Below are 21,361 nucleotides of genomic sequence, written 5' to 3' on the forward strand. Positions count from 1 at the left end.
AAGTGCTGAAGGGGGAGCCTCCTCCTGGTGGAATGCAAAAGGATTAAAACTAGCAAGAGCACAGCTGCATTCAGCATCAAGTTATTCCCCGATTCCCCTTGCCGAGCATTGCTCTGTAACTTGGATCATTCCCTCCCTCCAGATCACTGCTGGCCGGTTGTTTTCTTCCCCCAGGTATCATTCAGATGCACTCCTGGGATATCACACAGTAAAAAGCAGTAAATGGCCAAACAGCTTGTAACTAATACATACTGGTTTCTAAAAGGGAGTGGGGCTGTAGGGCTGAGAAATCCTTCTCTTGGAATGTGAGTGCCACCTTGTGCTGGGAATGGTAACAGTCAATGGATAAATTGTCCGGAAAAGCAAACGATAGAACGGGGACAAGAAGCCATCTTTGCAGCAAAGCTGCGTTAGGCGTTTTGGCTTTTGGAGATCTTTCCTCCTGGTACCAACCAGCATCACTCTCAATATCCTGCTGTAGGGTAGATTCTGCTTTTTGAAGGGACAGGTGGGCGACAGTGAGCAGCTCTTTGCAGATATGCTCTGACCCCAAACAGCAGCACGAAGTCTTACCCATCCGAGTCAGACCTCAGAGGTAACCATGCACTAACAGCTACAGCTGGCATCAGCTCTGTCCTCAGCACGGACAAGCCCAGGGACAAACAAGGTGTCACCTCAGACAGTAAAATTTTGCTGAGTGTTACTGACGTCCACACTGGAGCCTGATTTGCAACAGATAAGCCTGTAAGTAATACAGGTGTGGAAGATGAACCAGTAAAATGCAACAAGCATTTTACAGAGCAATTTCCAAATGCAAAATACTGCTATCCTAAACCAACGTGCAGGTGAGAGAAGCCAGCTGGCTTGCTAGGGGAAAAGAAAAGCAGGGTATGAGGTTCTTTCTTGTTTCTTTAAACTTCACTTTGAGGCTTTTACTCCAAAGATGGGTTAAGTTTCATCTAGTCAAATTATATGAGGTGCCTCAAATGAACTTCTGAAAATGCCTCCTCCTCTACACTGATTTTTAGGGGAGCTTTAGCATAGTCAGCCTCACGGAAATGGTTTTTTGTTTGTTTGTTCAAAAATGGGAGGTTGTTACTGTGTGAAATACATTTCAAAGTCAGCCTAAAAGATTTTGCACTGCTGTTGCTTAATTTAGGTTTAATCTTTTTATAACTTGAAATATTTTCGTAAGCTGGCTATAGACTTGAAGACAGTATTGCTTTGAGTTTTAGTCGCTTCAGGGTTTCTTCACAAACTTAAGAGAAAAAAAAAAAAGCAGCTTCTGCAAAATATTTCTGTAGCAAGGTAGGAATTCCTTTGCAAACACCTTGGAAAGGAACAGGGTGTGAGTATCCTGTTCATGAAAACTGCTCACAATCAGAATCCGGTAACCTGAATTTTGAAGTTAAGACTACAGCTAGGTACTCTTAAGGATTAAAACGCCAGAAGGACAATACTGTTTTCTCTCAGAGCAAGAATGATAAACCCAGGAAATTCAGAATTCAAGTTATGTTCAAAAGAAATCTGACTGTGCCACAGAAATGCAATTAGAGCACACAGCTCTTATCCCAAAGGGTCTTACACAAAGCGTAATTCCTAAGCTACACATCTAAGCAGTCCCTCTGTCTCCAGCAAGACCAGAGATGCATATAAAGGTTACCATCTACGTACATACTCACAAGGCTGAGTCAAACTGTTTAAGAGAGCTAGATGGATCATTTTTCCCATTAGTGATTAACCACCACAACTGCACGTGGGCAGGGGGAGTACCTCTCGGCTTTTTGACAGAACGTAACACCACATCCTGAAGGGGGATGGAGGACCATCAACTGAAACTTCAGAGTGCTGAAGGCAGAGAGAACAACACCAGAGTTGAATTTTGTCTTCCACTTCCCTCTCCCAGACTCCTGCCTCCTTTGGCATTTGCAGTGCACAAGCTCTGATGCAGCAGGACACACGAACATCATTAGTGATGTCACCCAGTTCAGCAACTAAGGTGGCAAAGAGGTGCCAATATTGGTTCCCAGCAGCAGGGCCACTGTTGACTGCTTCGGTGCTGCCAGTACAACCTCACCAGAGAGATGAGGCTGCACTGCAACTGCGCAGGGATGAAGCTCTCAGTTTGACTGAGGCAGTGGTCCTTAAGGTGATGCTTAGCACCAACTGTCCACATCGGCATGAGGACAAACATTAGCACCTACTGGGAGCACCATTCAGGGTTCTTGCTGACTGCTAGCTCTGCAGTCCTAGACACAAGCTGTTAGGTGTTTTTTTCCAATCTCCAGACACCTCTCTCCTCCCTCTGTAGATGCACCACTTCTAGGGCAGCAGCTGCATCTTGCATGCAGGTCAGCTGCACAGGATGGAAGTGTGATATTGGAAAAGCCCTTAGAGAAAAGAGCTGAAGATGGAGTAAAACACTAAACTCCCAGATGGAAGCAGTAAGCAGGGAGCAGGAGGACTGTGTGACCCAAATACTTCCCAGCAGGAAAGTATACCACTGAATTGGATGCTTGATGCCATTGACGTGGTATCCACGTGCTCTGCCTGACAGAGCTGTGAGAAGGGGTATGTACATATGAACTAATTACTGATTAGCCTAATAACACTATCCATAATATTTGATTACAACACTTTTACTGACAGCATAATTACTGCCCAACCTAACAGAGAAGCATTACACACAAGCAGGCAAGAGACAACGATCAGCTCATCCCTTATCTAACCTGTGTGTTCTCACTAGCCGACAGCAATCACTTTCCCTTCCTTCCTACCAAAAACTCCTCATAGCTCTTCCCTCTTGGGGTTTCCCCCTCTTCAAGCCTCTGAAAGTCCTGTACGTCCTGTTCATCCTGACACACCTCGTATGAGCAAAGCTGTAATGGCTCAGACCAAAAAAGGTCCATCTATCCCAGCATGCAATCTCTGACAGTGACCGATAACATAAGATTGGCACATAGCTAACAGGTTCACACACTCCTTTAAGAGTAATGCTGCCACTGTTTCCCCACAACTGACTGAAGCTCAATAGTGTAAACTCACTCCCTGTTAAGTGACTACACTTACAAATACTACCATCAGTGTTTCATAGGTATAATTACAGCTTTAAAATTTATGTATTACAAACCTAGGAAATATTAATGTTTTGTGTATTTTTTCTACAAAGAATAAGACTTAAGTTTTGGGGTTTTGTTGTTGTTTTTTTTTTTTAATAAAAAGATGAGATACTACATTTCAGTCTTTCTTGAAACTTTTTAAAATGTTCAGAAGACTTTTAATATCTCAATTCCTTAACCTTTCCTTAATCCTTCTCCCATTTATTGCCTGCTATTTTTCTTCTATCTTGAGTTCACACTTGATGCTATTTGTATCTACCAAAATAACTGAAACACACACATATGGTTAGTTTCACCAGAAATTACATTTATCCTCCTGTGCTGTAAATTAAAAGTAGATATACCAACAGCTTTGGGCTTCTTGCTAGAAATGTAATAAACCTGAAAAGATTTTCATTTTATTACACAACATATTCCCCAAGCTGGAATCCTTCCCCATTCGTCACTTACTCCAGACAGCTGAATCATCTCTGCTACTCAATACCAGCCTCAGAATTCAGTTACCTTCTACAGAAGAGGACTTACTTATGGCTTAAGCCATATGCAATGCAGCATGGAACAGCATGGATTTGGGGGGGGATGAACTACTTTTCCACTAGATTTTACAACACTCAATTTCAATATAAAAGTTAACACAGCAGCTGACAGAGGACAGGAAAAGATAAAAAACTATTCTGCCTCAAACCATATCCCTTTGTCTCTTCCCCCCCCCCAACAGAAGAATACAAAAATATTTTTTAAGTTCAAATTAAATGAAAGCCAGCAGGCAGAAAACGCATGGGACATCTACAGATTTTTAACAACTCAAGATTTTAAAAAACTTGTGTGTTATTCAGCTATCAACTTTGAAAAATAAAGAAAATACATTGAATTTTCAGGAGTGATTAACATGACCTCAGAACCTATGTTCGGTCCCATATTTAAATGGGATAGAAGTAGTTTGGCTTCTGGATTTCACTGTAGATCTAAAATAGCTGGACTCTACATGACTTTTCTGTGCTATGTCAAGAAGAAAACTTTCAGAAGCATTTAAGTCACTTAAAAGCCTAAATCTGGTTCTTAAAAGTAACTGTAAACCCTGTGTTACTGTTAGTACTGAAGGCATCAGCACAGTGTTTTCCTTTCTAAGAATGTATACTTTGAGGTCATACCCAAGGTTGGATCTCAAAGCTTGCTGTTACTTCTGAAGTTGGAAAGTGTTGTTCACTGAAGCATTAGCAGTTTAGCATTACGGCAAGGTAATCCCTCCTGGACTGTTGCCTACTGTGACTGGATGGGCCGTGGCTAATCTTTGGCTCTAAAACATTTTGGGCGGGCCTTGCACTTGAACTACAGAAGAGGACTTAATCTCTGGATCTGGAAAGACTATCCTTCTGTCTTGGCACCCAGTATTATCCAAGAGATTTTGGCAACCCTGACCATGAATTACCCAGCAGTCCTGTCCTAATGCGGTACACACATAGTTTATGCAAATATGAATAAAATCATGTCCTATCCAACACATTTCTATGATTGTCACTCTCTACCTCAGATCTACCAGTTTACAACCAATTCTGTTGTAAAATGTTGCAGCCAAACATAGTAATTGGAGCAGAAAAGACTATAATTACGAAACAGAATTGACTTCTGATGAACATCATAAAGCATCAGTGGAAAAATCTATGGTTTGTTGGACCCATTGATAGCTCCACACTTGACAAACTCACTACCAAAACCATGAATCTTTGCTTGTTAAGCTAAAACAATTCCTGAGCAACGTTGTTTAACTGGCCCCATACCTGTTTCAGTGCTGACATACCTGTACCTACAACAAGGAGTCCTCCAACACCACCACCTAAGCTACTGTTTCTGTAGCAGGAACTGTTCTGATCAGATTTCATGCAAGGATGAATCCAAGTAAAGTTACAGTTAATCAAATGTAGCTGCCTGGGAAGAAGTCACAGATTTCCTTTGCCTGTGGGGAGGAGGAGTAACACTGAAACAACCATGTATACCTTGCAATAATAAAAATATTTCATGGGATTAGTGTAAATACAGTATGCGAACTCCAGCATGACTGCCACAGAAGTTCCCTTCATGGACAAAAAGCAGCAGCTACAACAGGCAAAAAAGAGCAAATACATAGCTAGTGTTGCTGCCATGAAATGATGCTGAAGAAAGACAACCTACCATAACCTTGTTAACCTGTGAAATCAAGAGTTTAGGAAGGGGCAACAGAGATTATGCAAGGCCATAGGTTTACTTATGACCCAGCCCAAACGAGAGAATACTCACTGGGGAAGGGGATTTAGGAAAACACATGATACTAGCAGATATAATGCAAATTTAAGTGACTTTGCTTTTAATTTTAAGTAAGTCTTATTCTGCACAGCTCCCAAACCTTCACTCTTTCATTCTAAAAAGGGCAACCAACCATACAAATATTGGGAGCAAAGGAATTCTGTTTCTGAGCTTATTTTAAAGAGCATTCACTGCCAGCGCTAGGCAAAATGGACAAAAAGAAACCGGAAAAAACAATGGCCAAAAGCAGACATGAATACATACCTTGGGGAGTACCTTGGGTGTGTTTAACATATAGTGGCTGGCAGTGTAACTGAATAAAGCCAATGCATTGTGAACAACAGAGTAACACTGAACAATGGTAAGTTTCACACAAGCTAATACCTGAACATTCAAAGTACACAGAGACAACACCTAATGCCCAACAAATACACTGGGGGGGGAGGGGGAGAAAAAAAAAAAGCATTTGAAAAACAGAAGGGGGAAAAAAAAAAGTCAGTAACAGGACATTCATGTTAATCTTGCAGAGAATCCACAGCAATTTTATCAGACACAATTTTTTCAAGTCCAAATCCCTGGATTTGCACACTATAGCTGGAGTTACAGATAAGTTAGAAAAGAGCATGCTTGATCAGCTCAGAGAGGGACTCATTTCAGACAATATTACAGTAACATCCGACAATCACAAACTTCTGCTGTTTGCAGAAACATTGCTGCTTCTTGGCACAAGCAATTTTCCAGAAACTCCCCAATGTCCAGAGAAACATCCCTGTACATGTGAAGCAGAAAAGGCTTGATCCTTATTCGGCTATTTCCAGTCAAATCACTCCTCCTCAAATAAATGTAAAATACCTTTCTATATCACTCCAAAGAGACATGGGAAAGGTTAGACTGCCCTACGCAAGGCAGACAGAAACTCACTGAGTAATCATCTTTTCTGTCTCTCTGTGATCAACATGAATAGTATCCAATAGGAGCAAACTGTCTGTAATGTATTTTGCAGCAATTTTACTGTACAGTAAGTCTACGCAAGCTTCTACTTGAGCAGAGCGCTTAGGAGTGCTCCCTCTCCCATATGCTCACTGCATTTTTTTTTTTTTTTTAAAGAACACTCACAATTCCATAACGCTGTTTTGTGAACAAACAGTATTTGCTTTTTTCTTAAGAAGAAACACCACCTTTGCCCCTACTCAATTAACTCACCGCATCGAAGGTGCAAGTCAGCTGTTACATCTGCTACCCAAACGTTCAAAAGCTCATGCTAAACCTGTCCTCAACTATATGGCAGCTCAGCCTGCACCGCCTGTGCCAGGATGCTCACAAATCCACAGCCAACCTGCCATTTTCACGGTGATTGTAACGTTTCCTTTTTAGCCTCACAACCTGTTACACATAACACAGAACTAGCTGACAAAGCCCATCTGTAATACACTTCCTCCAATTCTTCAACCTGCTAAAAGATGTGCTGTGGTCACCCTAAACCTACCCACCTGTTGCATCTTTTCTTGCCAGTATCTTGGGAAACGAGAGACATAAAGGCTAGATAGGGTCCCTGACAATCAAATCACTATTAACTTCACAGTGCTTTGTGATATGAACTGGACAGCAAGAAACATCCCCAGGTTGTCAGGTTCTCATACATGTGACACAAACATTCACCTTCCCCTACTACTAAGGGTAGGGAAACACCATGATCTGCCAATTCACATATAAATGATGAAAAAAATAATTATTTTCTGCGGCAGCGGAAAGATGGAAGAGACTTGGGTTATGCAACCCATGCCTACCTTATCAACTTAGGGGAACGCATTTCATTCTTTTCAAGGCATCTATAACACCAAAAATCTGTGTAGCAGGACATAGCTATGGACCTGTCTACCCTGGAAATGACTAAAAGCTTTTGTTCCAAGACAAGGTTGTTCAATGAACAACAGCAATCCAGAGTTCCTGATGCCCAAAGAGCTACTTGTACTTATTTCCACATACGAGAAAAAGAAAAGCAGCTCTCGTTAAGGGGTTGGCTGAACTATGAGTTAGTAGGAACATCTACTCCAGGAAAACAGCTTCTACCTTTAAGGGCAGGATTCTCTTGCAATTTCTTCACCACCTGTTTCATGATCTGCTTTCATTGCTTGATGCTGGTTTAGCAAGCCCTAAACTTGCTCTTGAGCATACTGGTCAGTAAATACCAACAACAGCTGGCAATGTTTACTTGCTGCATCAACCCCCTTTTCTTCAAAGGCCCAGGTGAATTATGTTTCTGCAAACCAATCACTACCCACTAGAACCACCAAGACTGCCAGAGGACTCATTCAGCATGAGTCTGCAAGCAGGAGCAGCAGTGAGACAGAAGAGCTACAAGAAAAACTGACTATGGAGGAAAGTAGGGGAACTGGTATCCCAGAGCATACTACGGTATGAGGCAGTGAACAGAAAGCACGCAGATGCTCTGTTCAGCTCTTCACATCTTTTGCTGATACAGCCACATACTTGCGGGGCACGTAACCCAGTGAAAGTGCGAGTGAACTCTTGAGGAACAAGCTGTATTACTGTTGTCATCAGCTGTTTGCTGGTAAACTTCCTATTACAAAGCAAGCCCTTAATAACACACCTATCTTCCCTGTAACCCAACCTTTAATAACCCATTTTTATGTGATACAGTACAATTAAAAACCCCACAACACAATCCACCACAGCTGACTCAGTACTCAAAAATGTCAGCATACTTACCAAAGCTTTTGTGTAGTCTTCTACGAACTAAAAGCCCACGTCTGACAGGAGAGATGGTGCATTACATACAGGCCTACTCATTTTTTAAAAATATATACACTCTGTATATGAGACACAGCTGGCCTTTAACAGAGACTGGACATTGTAAAAACAAAGTTACAAGTATTATGTTTAATTCTACACTTAATTCTCTGCTAAGAATACAGAAGGGATGTGAGATGAAGGCAGATTCCACCATCTGATTTGCAGTCTAACAAATTACTGAAATGCATTTGGAAGTATTTCTTTGAAAAAATTCTTCATTTCTGTGAGAGTCAGAGAGATGGGCCAAACCATTATGATCAGCTCACATGCAAATTCACCCACCCATTTCCACTAATGCTTTCACAACTGCTAATACAGTGGTCATGTAACTCCAGCCCTCTCTGCCCAGAGGAGCAAGAGCTTGACTTGACATGAAAATACTACGCAGCTAACAGTGGATTCAACTAATCCAACAGCACATGTTTTATGATGCAACTTCTGTTTCTACACCCCTAGACACAAAAACTACCTTAATCCATGGTTGAGTAAAAACACAAATACCATAGACCGAAGTGCTATACAGTTATGTCAACTATGACATTTTAGACCTGCTTCAAAGAAATGGCTTATAAATAAGCCAATTTATACGAACAAGTCCATTGTGCCCAGAAGTTTCCTAACATTCTTTTATTAAAAACAAAAGAGCCAAAGATTGCCCTGATGCTCTTCATTGTTATAAACCAGACTCTGAAGTATTAAGTGAACTATGTATAAGCAAAGAACTCCAACTGATGCAGAGTTTAAAACTAGGTTTACAATTTCCTATTTTATTGGCATGGATGTATTTCTAAACTTAAAAACCCTTCTGGCAAGTTATCTCAATTTCTTATGACAAAATTTCTCACAACACACAAATATTTACAACATATACATATTTTTTCAGTCTTTTACAACTGGTTCTTAAAAGACAAACAATTTATAGGTTACCACAGAACAAAAGCTGTGACTTAGTTGTTTTTAATTTCATAAAACTATCATAAGTTAAAGTGAATAGATTTTCTTTAAATTCCTTGTAGCATTTTACAAGTGCAACAGAAAAATATGAAGAACCAATTTAGGATAGCTGCAGTTCATTGAATAAATGTTGCCCGTTGTAACCACATTATTTCACAGCAAATTCTTGAAAAAATAAGCACCAATCATTCTTGCAAAGAACAGTTTTATCTAAAAGTATTGAAAAGTGTTAAATACAAGGTGTTTAATTTACATAACAAGCAATAAATACACCATATCCAAACTTTTATTCTGCATACTGCTACCCTTGTACATATAATGTACTAAAAAGTCAGCAAATTGTCAACACCTTTTCATTTTTTTTTTCTCTTTTTTTTAAAGAAATCAATTTGACTTCCAACCAACGGTTTGCTACTATAACAAAGGCCACAAACAGTACGTCTGGGACAGCATACAGTGTTAAAACTGACGAACTCCAAGGGGGAAAAAAAACATCTAGCAAATAAATCGAAAAGCTGTAGATCATTGCTGGTGATATTAACATATACTAGAAAACCTTAATATGCTGCTACTATGATTTTTTAAATTGTTTAGTCAAATATCATTAGAGCAAATTAATGCTCTTACTGATCAAAAATAATTATGTAGCCACACTGTATTCTCATTGTCCTGCACGGAAAGATTTGATGCAATTTCATAACTTTGCTTGAGCCTTTATTTTACAACAGAGCATTACCTCTAACTCAGAATTGCACATAAGAAGGCTATTAAAAAGTACAATAAAAATCTGCACAAATCAGACTTAAGAAGAGTCAGTATGCTGTACACTTTCTACAATATTACGTTGATAGGTGAATAAACAATAAAGAAGTGCTGCCACTAAGATTTTCAGAAAGTTCTTCAGTTGAGGAATAATCAAATGGAATTTTTGTTGGGGTTTTTTTTTGTTGTGGTTTTGTTGTTGTTGTTTTTTGTTTTTGTGGTTTTTTTTATTTTTTTAAAAAAACGACATCCAGGTCAGTTTAAGACCTATAAGCTTATGCATTGAGCCTTAAAGACTGATCTTCTCTCCTCCTGGAAGAAATATCAATATCTATTGAATCCTTGCCAACAATAAGCCTTAATCTCTTCGCTGGAGGAAGAGGAATAAAGTCATCAAATTCATCATCATAGTCATCTTCCTCTTCATCGTCCTCTTCTGATGAAGATTCATCTGCTGTTTCCTCTTCATAGTCACCATAATCATCTACTTCCATTCTTGACTCCAAAAGGGAGAGAGTTTCACTACAACACATACCATTTTCATGAAGGTCCTCAGGGTATGTCCCTCTGTTTTCTTCCTCTCGTTTTAGCTGTATTTTTAATTTTGTTGAACTATTGCCTGATCCTGAGTTAAATCCATTATTTAGCTTTGCTACATATAAATTATTATCTTTTTCATGGTCTTTACTTAATTTGATGCTTATTTTCGAAGAATTCATTCCATCACTTTCTTGGTCATTTGCCTTGCTACTGCTATCGTGGCGTCTACGAAGAGTCAGTTTTGGGATCCCAGAGCTATTTTCAAGGATAAGTTGTGCATCATACCTCGTGATTCGTCTTTTCTTTTTACTTTTTGCAGTTCTAAAGCTGTCTTTTGCTTTAAAATTGTCAGATGTTACAACAGAGCAGCCACCAGATCCAGGGATACAGTCTTTATAGCCAACAGGTGTGTCCACCACATTATTCCTCTCTCCGAGTTCTGAATGAGAGCTAATCAAATCTGGTACTTCATCTTTCACAGGTGTATTGTGCATAGTATCAGTTTCTTCTATTTTTGCAGATGGTTTCACAAGTTTTCCTTGTCGAGATTTCTTTTTTGACATGCCTGCCTCATTTTTGTGGCACCTAATCTCTCCTTTATGTGATGGTCCATGAGCCATGTCATTTTCATTTATCACATGAGGCTGCTGCTCTAAAATGTCTGATTGCGTTCCGGTCATATTATTCTTATAGCTATCCAACATATTTGGTTCAAGCTTTATGTCAGAGGTCTCCTTCAAATTCATCCTTGTTCTCACTGACCTCCTTGTTATGTATGTGCAGGGTGGTATATCACCATGCTCATGAGCACCTTTCACAGAATTCAGTTTATGTTCTCTTGCTGCATGCCTTGTTAAACATCCACTAGAGACTGAAACTTTGACTGGTCCCTCCAATTCTTTATCCTTTTTAATGGGCAAGTTTTTATACAAAACTACTTTAGGCTCTTTGAGAACTAAATTTCCCATTTCGAGCTTTCTAGAAGCATTCTTTTGCTCTGGCCTTTTGCACTGATTTCTCAATTTTATCTTTGAAAGTAAAGGCTTTGCAGGCTTTTTCAGTCTCTTTGGTACCCTGGAATTATTTATATGAGTTAGTTTAGATGAGGTAGAATTTGATGCTGCTGGAATTCTTGATATAGACTGTCTTGTTAATGTTCTATTTTTGCTGTTCTTTTTTACGCCAATTGCAGATTTTCTGTTAGCTGCAAAAGAAAAAAGTGGTTTTGTCATGACACTGCTTTATCCTGAGTTTCCCACGCCCAAATACTGTAGTTACTTCATTTATTTTGAACACTTCATCAAAATCTGTAGTTATTTCATTTATTTTAAACAATTCATCAAAACAGGCTAGATAGTACACAGGAAGGAGCGAGACTGCTTAACTTGCAACTCAGACATGAAAGGAATTGTCAAACAAGTCTAAAGTACATCTAAATTCCAGGTACACTTCTCTCACTGCCCCTAATATACCAAGTTTGTTTTTTACTGAGTTTCTTTTTCCATCAACTTTTTTAAAAATCCATCCCACATTATCCACAGTTTTTACTGAGTATTATTCCAGCAAGATCTAAGGATCAGCATGCTCTAGTATCAACCCCAGAATTTTTTTCCTACGGGGGAGGAAAAAAAACCCAAAACCTTAACTAGTGTAATGGTTTCAGTTTCAGGTATCCAGTTGTCTTGTCACCTACTGTGGTAAGCAAAGGAATTTTGTCTGCCCAAGCAAAGCTGCAACTCTAAAGCTTTGTAATTAGAGATCATAAGAGGGTTTTGGGAAGTGTTTTTTTTAAATATCACAGCAGCAAACAGGAGCCAGATGGAACCATAATATTTTATGTGGCTCCAAACCTGTTTGCTAGTTAAGTCAAAGTTTAAGTTATTTATATTTTGCCTATATTGAGAGTGGCAAGGGTGGGGAAGGGAGGAAAGTAAATAAATGATACTCACTACTCCATGAAAAGAAGTCTCTCAGGAGCATCACAAACAAAAATCCCTTCCAATTTCTTCTGAGTACTAACTGTGCACTTTCACTTCAGAATAGGTACCTGACCTATCAGTCCTGGATATGGAGAGGGAATAGCTGCCCAATTTAAAGGATCTCTAAAGGAAACAACTATTTGTTTAATAATCTCTACTAAAAGTATTTATTTAAAAACTGTTTTCCTACAGAACGTAGATAACTCAAACTATGTAAAAGTTTCTTTCCTGAACCATGCTACTGCATGTATTTTGAAATACATTATTGATAGAACTTTAACTGACATGTTTAGAAATATGACACAAACTATTTGCTTTTGATAGAAATAAAAGAAAATCAGACAAGAACATACCACCTGTTGTTCTTGAAACACTTAAGGAAAACCATGAATTTGCTATTTAAATTGCCTTCAGATTCCTCAATAAATTACAGTTCTAAAGACCAGCATCTGAGATGCATCTCAACACTAAGAGAGGAATTCCATCACAGTGAAAGTTTTTCATGTTTTTATGAAACCTTTAATCCTGCACTCCAAGCTTTTCCCCTTACTTACTTGCATTAGCTTTTTCCTGAGTGGTATCTGCATCAGTGTTAGAGCTGATGGACTGGCTGTCTGAATTTTTGCTGCTGTCACCCAACTTCTTAAGTCTGTTCAATCGTTTATCTGTTTCTCTCAGTCCGTATTTACTATTAATCACGGGAGTAGGTGCTGGCAATCCCACTCTTGATTTAAAAGCACCAGTTCCGCGTCTACAAAGAAAAAGAGGACACAATGTATTAATAACTCTTAATATCTCTTAATATAAACTTAGAACTTTGTTTCATATACAATAGTTTGAATCCCAGGTATATTTGGATAAACAATACCAATAACCACTGAATTTATTAGCATTTTGTGGGCCATTTTAATAAGATATCTACATACTTACCTCATTTTAGTAAGATGTACAGAAAAACCTTCCATTTATTTCTTGCAAGAAGAAAAATTGCAAAACTAGGTTTCCCTTGCTTTATGTCTATTTTAGTATCATTTCATAGTTAAATTATACAGGTGAAAATGAAATACGGTAGTTCAAAATACTCCTTATATTAGCTTAGATAACAACTTAAATTTTTCTTAATCACATCAGGCTAGTAAAAAAAATGCCAGCTTCAGTTACAATGCTTGTTACTGCATCAGCAAGAGTTGAAAAGTACAGAAAATGGAGTGAAACTATCACATAGTTCTGTGTTCCTTTGTATCTGAAAGACTCCAGTATGTATTTACCATGAAAATTAAATGGCTGAGCAAACCTAGAATTTTTTTTTCTTTTTAAGTAATCACAGAAAAGGATGAAGATTAAGAATTCCTGTACTTGCACTTCAACCACTACTACTAGGATTCCTTTGATACTCTTTTAATAATCCAGTACGCTTGGACTTTGCAGAATTACTGAAGACAACTTCAGTTTGGATTCCAGTGTGTTTTATTGGAACAAAATCTACAAAACTTAACCAGAAGTGCACCAAAAAGATCAGACAGGATCTCAAGCTCCACAAGGTTAATTATTATGCAGACACCATACTTGTTCTCAAATTAACTGGTATTTGTTTGATATGGAACATTCCTTCAGTATTATTTTGAATTCTGCAAATTACAGGCAGCTTAAGATACTAGACTGAACTTAGCACAAGCAACAGCCCCTTCAAATCAGCAAGTAATGGTGCTATAAACAACCACAATGTCTTCTGTCACGTTGTCTTTGGTGCCCAGTTGTCTCAGTCAGCCAGCATGAACAGCAGGCTCACCTAAAAAGAGTACACGCACATATGTAAAGATATGCAAATTTTCTTGGTGATGACTTTTGGAGGCTTGGGGAAAAAAAAAAAATTGTACAGTGCCGATCTTCCCACAGCTCCCAAACGTACCCCACAGATTCTTAGAAGTCTAGCATTTTAACACTACAAATTAACACCCTTTACAGCATAGTCAAAATTGGGTCACTTAAAGATGATTTTTTTTGTGGTGTACAAAGCGACAGTTGCCTCATCAATGTTGATAAGGACTCATTTTTCCTTGTTCAACTCCCCTAAATTCAAATCTCTCATATTTGATTGCTGTAATGCAACCTTGTGACTGAAAAGCAGATTCCTAAAGTTAGAATTATCCAAATGTTAGCTTTAAAATACAGCATTTTCATATACTTAAAATACAAAGATGACTAGTTAGTGAAAATGTTTGGATACATAAAATTGGTTTGTCCTGAAAGAGAAAGGCATGTCTGTATTACATTAAAATCAACAATGAAAGGAACTTGAGCAAAAAGAAACATATCACTCCAAGTAACAAGGAAAGAACAATCATGGTGCCCATTTATTCAATACTAAACAGCTCCCAGGACTGAAGTACATTTTTACTAGCAGCTCTTCAGATAAAGTCTGAGACTGTACCCTTCAGTTGGAATGATCTACCAACATCGTATGAGCTTGGAGGTCCACACCAGAAGGTTCTCCCTTGAATTGCAAGAATTGTTAGTGACTAAACTAGCTAGTAAAAATTAAGATAGGATTATTAAACTATTTATATGTAGGTGCACTAAGCTATTTCTCAATATGATTAATATTTTGTCCTTTATAGGTTTTTTCTCTCTACAGTTAGGTCAAACAGTAACAGAACTGTTACAGGTTCTGTGTAGTTCCTCTTGGAACTAGGTGAAGCTCTCACAAACGATGTTGAGCCTCCATGCCCACAGTAAGCAGAAGTTTCAACATGGCAAAAAACAACTATGAAATGTTTTCAACTGATTTTGTGAAGAAACTAGGTTGGGACAGCACAGGTGAAAAACAAATGTAACAACTTTGCTGCTATTGTGCAATGGACAGATATAGGCAAGTACTGTCCAAACCAGTAGACCTTTATGAAAACACAACCCCCGCAAGTTCTAATAACATAGGGTGAAAACTACTTTGCCCATTCCCAGCAGAAGAGAACTTCAGGTCAACACAGAATTGGGGGTCAGTTGCTAATGGTCTCGTAGAAGTTACAACCGCTTTTCCTTCCAATTCTACTTTATTCAGAACAAATATTTTTAAGAATCTCCACTTTTTTGTTACTCTCATTTTGGGCTATCTCCAGAACAGAGAATCAAAAGAAAAACAGAATGCAGAAGTTCTCAGGAAACATGACCATTCAGTAACAACATAAAAAAATCATTACAACAAATTGCTAGGAAGCAATTACAACGTGTCCAAAAATCTGAGTACTCATTATCAAGGACTTTCAGTTTCACAGAATGTATCATGAATATGCCCAATTCCATTTGAAACTTATTTACATCAATGCATACCTTTCACAGGTGTAACATTCGCAGTATTCATTATTTTCTCCAAAAAACCCATCTCCATAGTAACAAGAGATTTCTTCTCCAGGTTCGATATCTCTTAGAGCTTTCACACATGCTGTATCTCTGCCCGTTGATACAAACTGGGGAACAGGAAGGGGGGGGGGGGGGGGGGAGGTTAATCATTCAGGTTGAACAGTATCTGAACAAGAAAAAAAAAAGTAAAACAGTTGGGGAGGAAAAGGTGCAGGGACAAAGGGGGAAAAAAAATGTGGGGTGGTTTATTTATTTACTTTTAATTTCTTGCTTACCTTACAGTTAGGTCTGCAATCTGAAAAAGGTCCAAAAGATAAAGTCAATTAACTGTTGATAAGACCTGAAACATGAATAGTTGTAGATATCTAAAGTAAGGATTCACTCTGACTTCAATAACTGTAGAATCTCAACTAAATACTGGGAGTTACGTTAGTATTGCACAAAGCTATACATCAAAAGATACCTATTTTGATATAGTTTGGTTTCTGAGCTCTTCCCTATGCCATCACAAATGTTCAGTTTCCCTTCCCCTTTAAGGTAATAGGATTTATCTTAAATCCTACCTGCTTTTCCTCCAGCATACAAATACAACAGAATCAGTTAAGCTTCTGTGCAAAAGGTTAAAGAAGGCATAAGAAGTTCACCTAATATGTTACTGTTGACTAAGTTCACAAAGAATTCAAGGTAACCCACAATATGCTCCACTAATTTAGCTGCCAGTTCCAAAGTCTCTGTGAAGGAAGAAGGCATCACTTCCTAGAGCCTTCTGTGAGTTTCCCAGTTCACAGCTGATCAGCTCTGGTCTGGGAAAATCCCAACAGGTTTTTGTCCTACAGTAACCCAGTATGCCAGATTCAGACATTTTCTCCGAGGTCCTGTATTGTTCAGCTTACATACAACAATACTTCTGAGTAGAATTGCTTATGTCCTTTAACGTGCTTCCTATACTTACTACTCACCATGATTGATAAATGCAGCAGGACCAAGCCACAGTTGTGCACAGTTTTTCCGTGTAGAATACATGACACTGAAGTCATTTTCCCCATGTCTCAGCAGCATGTTTTCTTCCATTTCTGATAGTTCAGCAATACAGCCCACAAGTAATTCTATTTTATCATTTCGTTTCCTTTAGTGTAAAAAGAGTAGCAGAAATAAGAATACATACGCCAAAATTACAAAGCAATTTCACAAAAAGAAAAGTTGTCAATAACAGGAAGTGCTTTGTAAACCACTTCTCAACCCCTATAAACTTCATGTTTTAATTCAGTTAGACAGAGGATATTAGGCTAAACAAACTTTTTATCAGACATGAAATAAATGTTTTTATGCTACTATATAGAATCAATTATATCAATTCTGACAGACATCACCACCATTGTTTCTACAACTTCCTGAGACTGCAAGCAAGAAATTGCAAGAGTTGATTACTTCAGCTTCTACAGTTGTTAAAACCAAAAGCAAGATATTTTCATTTGTGCACACTCCCTCCCCATCAGCACTTAAGGCATTTTGACTTCCTCCAGCTGCTCGTTTGCATTTCCTACACTTCTTCCTTTGGCCAGGAAAGCACAGCATAGTGAAGATGCTTACAACTCCATGGCTTCTTAAAAAAGGCCCAGTATTGACTCAAAAAAAGGCCAGAATTCCCAGAAGATGTTTTCCTGTCTCACAAGCAGTTCTTCAGCATCAAGGTGGTCCTTGAAATAGACCGGGGGGTGGGGGGGGGAGGGTGGGCGGGGAGGGTGCAGGGGGTGACCAACAAAACCGTGATGCCTTCATGTGCAAACAGCCAATCTGCTGTCATAAATACAGCAGATCAGAGGCACTGAATACTCAGCCTAGGAAGAAGGGCACAGTTTCCATTATCTTGCAAGGGCATTGTTTCCACTGCTTTTTAGAGTGGCTGTTCCAAATTTTGGCCAGATTACTCTGACACAGATGAATATGGAGATACCAAATATACATGAAGGACACAAACTAGAAGCCAAGCCTTTTAAGTGCAAAATTTCTCCTTTTATAGAGGGTGCTGAGAACTCGTATCAAGTTTTGAACCTCAATAGTTTTCCAGATATTGGCAGAGTTAAGAAGCAGACTCCTGTCTTGCTGTTTCTCAGGTCATTCAAGATTTTGAAAATGAATTATTTTTTCATGCTCAACACACCTAAATACCAAGCTTCTACCCCAAAGAATCAGCCAAGGGGAGAATTCAAACCGAAAAAACCCAACCCCAAAAATACTGATTATATCACAATTGTGGAACTTCCAGCTACAGTCATGAAGAGCTAGAAACTGGCCTCAACCTTCTTAAAGCTTACTCTCCCATACATTAAGGCCGTAGCCCCACAGTAACAGCATGCTTACTTGGTACGCTGCCAGCGTAATGTCTAGCCACTCAATCCTAGCCCACACATAACAGCATATCATCATCTCAGATGTGCTGTTATGAGCATGTACTGCCACAAAGCAAAACAAATATAAATTATGGGAGGGAGGGGAGGAGGAAGGAAGGGGAAAATTTATTTTAAAACCTGAATTAACCCAGGGATGTCCTGGTGCTGCCACAGACATCCTTATAATGAAACTCAGATGTGCCAAAATAAGATGGGGAAATACAAAGTTGGAACCCCAGTGTGTTTCCAGGAGAGATTTATCTTGCACAATCAAAACATGCAAGTAACACCCCTCAGTTTCACAAAGGTGAAAAACTCATTTCCCCCACAATTATTTGTTGTATAACAAATCCAGCACCATGTGAGTCTTGACATGGTTGTGTTTCTCACAGGAGGCCAACAACTCATGATTAGAGAAAAATCATTATCTGACTGAAAACAAGATAAAAAACTTGTATACTGAAAACTGTACGGCTACATCCACATATACAAAGGAATGTCTTAGAGATGCATGTACTGTGTATTAAGTACTTAGCAAAAACAGACACCAAATTTAATTTCTAAGTAAAAATACAAAACTTTGTATTTCACTGGCTGCAGTTTTAAATCATACGTTTTAATATTTTTTAGAATCTTTCAAAATAATTGACAGAAATAGAATGCAACAGTAAACTATATTTCTTACCATTCTTTCGTTGCAACAATTTTGGCTCCATTTTGCTCAGAAGAATATCGATTACAAGGCAGTATCTCAAATCCACTGTCAGTTGCAAACATTCGTAAATAAATAAATACCTGCAATGAAAGAAAACAGTACTCTTCTGTTACAAGCAAAACAAAATCAGTGAGGAACTTTATATAAAAATAATGAAAGTCAGTGAACTGCACAAAAAAACCACACAAAAAATTGATATTGCAATGGGATGTTGTTTGCTGAAATGCATTTCTGATTATAAATTTTAGCTATACACGTTATGTTAATCTTATTTCCTCAGAGTGACTTGCAGGAATCCTCACATGGATAACATGACTATCCAAAGAGTTTAAAAAAATTAAAGATGACTCAAATGGTACAAAATTGGCCCAACCAATGAAAGTGGGTAATTTCTTCTTAAAGTCACTGAGTAGTTGCATTCAAGAATTCTTCTCAGATCTTCAAGAACCACTGAGACCTAACAATCTACAGGATCCAATTTTATTCTTTCCAGTTCTGAAAAAGATATTACTTCCATGACAAATCTAGATACTGAATTCAGGGATTGCTGGATCAATTCTTTTTAGTTAAAGTGTGGTTGTATCACTCAAAAAACACTTTGGGAAAGCAGAATTTGCTGCCTACTTTTTTCTACACTACTAGATTTGATGCACTTTAAAGTAAGCCAAATTCCTTTTGGATGTATCTGAAAACAATATACTCATTACTGAAGGAGTTGGTTTTTGTTTTGGTTTTTTTAAGTAAAAAAATACTATGATTTCCTTGCAACTTTGAGAGTCAACCTTTATGCTATATACGAAATGGATTTGGGGTGTGGGAAGTGGAGGAAGAGGAATAACACTCCCACATAAAGCCTCTATACCCAAAACAACTGAGGTATTTTGAGGTAGCAAGGCTTCTCCCTTTTCTATTACCTTTCTTTGTCACACAATTTGATTTACAATAGCTGTAAGTAAAAAAAACACCAACACAAAACAAACAAACACAAAAAGGGGGGGGGGGACGGGGGACTGGACGGGACACAGGAGGACGACACCCCTTCCAAAGAATGAAAGAAGTCCTTGAAACTCTTGTCTCCTGGAAGTAGGTCTTCTCTCTTCTGCTTATGACTTAAGCCAACAGCAACACCCTTTCTACATGTCTATTAAATAGGAGGCAATGGTAAGTTAACTAAAAAAAAAGGGGGGAGAGGGGGAAGCTAGCTGGGTTTTAAAAAACAAAGGAAGTTTCTGTTACAAAGCAATCAAACACATAGCATATAACAGAGCAGTGGATTACTTCACTACTGCTACATTCCTATGAAATTTTTAGCCTTTCAACCATCTGAAAAAGCACGTTAATTACAAATACACCTACATGTTCCTTGAACAACCTTTCCTGCATTTTGTTCTTGTTAAGAAAATAGTGCCGGGCCCAGTCACCTGACGTCAAGGACTTGAAGGCTTTTTCCAAGTGCTCATCTTTCTTAAAACGTTCAATCACCTCTTTTAGTTCTTCTTGCCTTCCTTTAATAGGTCGAAATCTGAAATAAAGAATAAAGCTTTTCTAGTCCACATTCATTCTTAATTCTTCCTCAGTTACTTGCAGCACAGAGTTCTTTTGCTAGCCATATAAATATTTAACTCCTAGCATAAAGAAACTGACCATTATGTACTCAAATCACAGGCCCTCATTTCCTAAGGTAATGGTAGAGGTAAGGTAAAGCCAAGCATACTACTTGGAACATCAAAACCCTCCATTCTGCCAAGAAGCACAATTTATTTATAAAACAAATCTCTGATAAGATTAACCAACACAGAGTAATATTTCACTGTTTTCAACAGACTGTTTCAAAGAACTAGTATAATAGAAGTGTTACTGTCCTTACTTTCCTAATAAATTTACTATCATTAAAAGTGCATGTGCAAAAAAATGGAGCAAATAAACTGGATGCTCTAAGTTTCCTAGTTAACACTGGTATCAAGCCATCTATGCACAGTTCTGGCTTTTGTAGCGGAGTTGGAGGCAGGGGTGTGTGTGATTTTAAATTTAAGCCCTCTACAACCTCACATACTACACTGAATTTTTTAAATAGGGAGCAAACAATTAGCGCAACTGAAAAGACTGAGTAAGAAATCTCAAAACAGAAAAAATGCGCAACTATCTTGAAGAGTGATTTCAAATCAACTTTTGCCCAACCCAAAGCCTCATTATATTGACAAATCCACTATATGGGTTTATGTAGATTGCAAACTTAACATTTGCATTCATATAAAACACACCTGTTAATGACTACACAAAAAGTATCTATAAATAGTAACACACAGCACAGATACGACATCTGTGGAAGATTGAAGTTCCACAAGTTAGTGTGATTGTAAGAATTTTTCCCCAAAATACTGGCTACAGGGAACAGGTAGCTGAAAATCATGTGTAGATAAAATATCAAAATAAACCCCTGTACATTAGCAG

At 38.3% G+C, this 21,361-nt stretch overlaps 1 protein-coding gene across 4 annotated transcripts in view; it reads right to left on the minus strand.

Annotated features, from left to right (window-relative positions):
- Positions 1–8,873: 8,873 nt before the first annotated feature.
- KMT5B (lysine methyltransferase 5B) overlaps positions 8,874–21,361 on the minus strand; it is a 31,156-nt gene continuing 18,668 nt past the window's right edge. For 3 of the 4 annotated variants that reach the window (XM_050898055.1, XM_050898056.1, XM_050898059.1), the window contains 7 exons: positions 20,267–20,432; positions 18,881–18,990; positions 16,765–16,931; positions 16,081–16,100; positions 15,776–15,912; positions 13,003–13,199; positions 8,874–11,673 (listed from right to left, as the gene is read on the minus strand). In XM_050898055.1, the coding sequence (XP_050754012.1) occupies positions 10,205–11,673; positions 13,003–13,199; positions 15,776–15,912; positions 16,081–16,100; positions 16,765–16,931; positions 18,881–18,990; positions 20,267–20,432 (2,266 nt within the window). In that variant the 3' untranslated portion in view covers positions 8,874–10,204. Of the gene's footprint in view, positions 11,674–11,815; positions 11,819–13,002; positions 13,200–15,775; positions 15,913–16,080; positions 16,101–16,764; positions 16,932–18,880; positions 18,991–20,266; positions 20,433–21,361 lie in introns of all 4 variants that reach the window. The other variant, XM_050898058.1, reaches the window with a different exon arrangement.

The sequence above is a fragment of the Gymnogyps californianus genome, chromosome 5 (assembly GCF_018139145.2).
Source record: "Gymnogyps californianus isolate 813 chromosome 5, ASM1813914v2, whole genome shotgun sequence".
NCBI classification, from domain to species: Eukaryota; Metazoa; Chordata; class Aves; order Accipitriformes; family Cathartidae; genus Gymnogyps; species Gymnogyps californianus.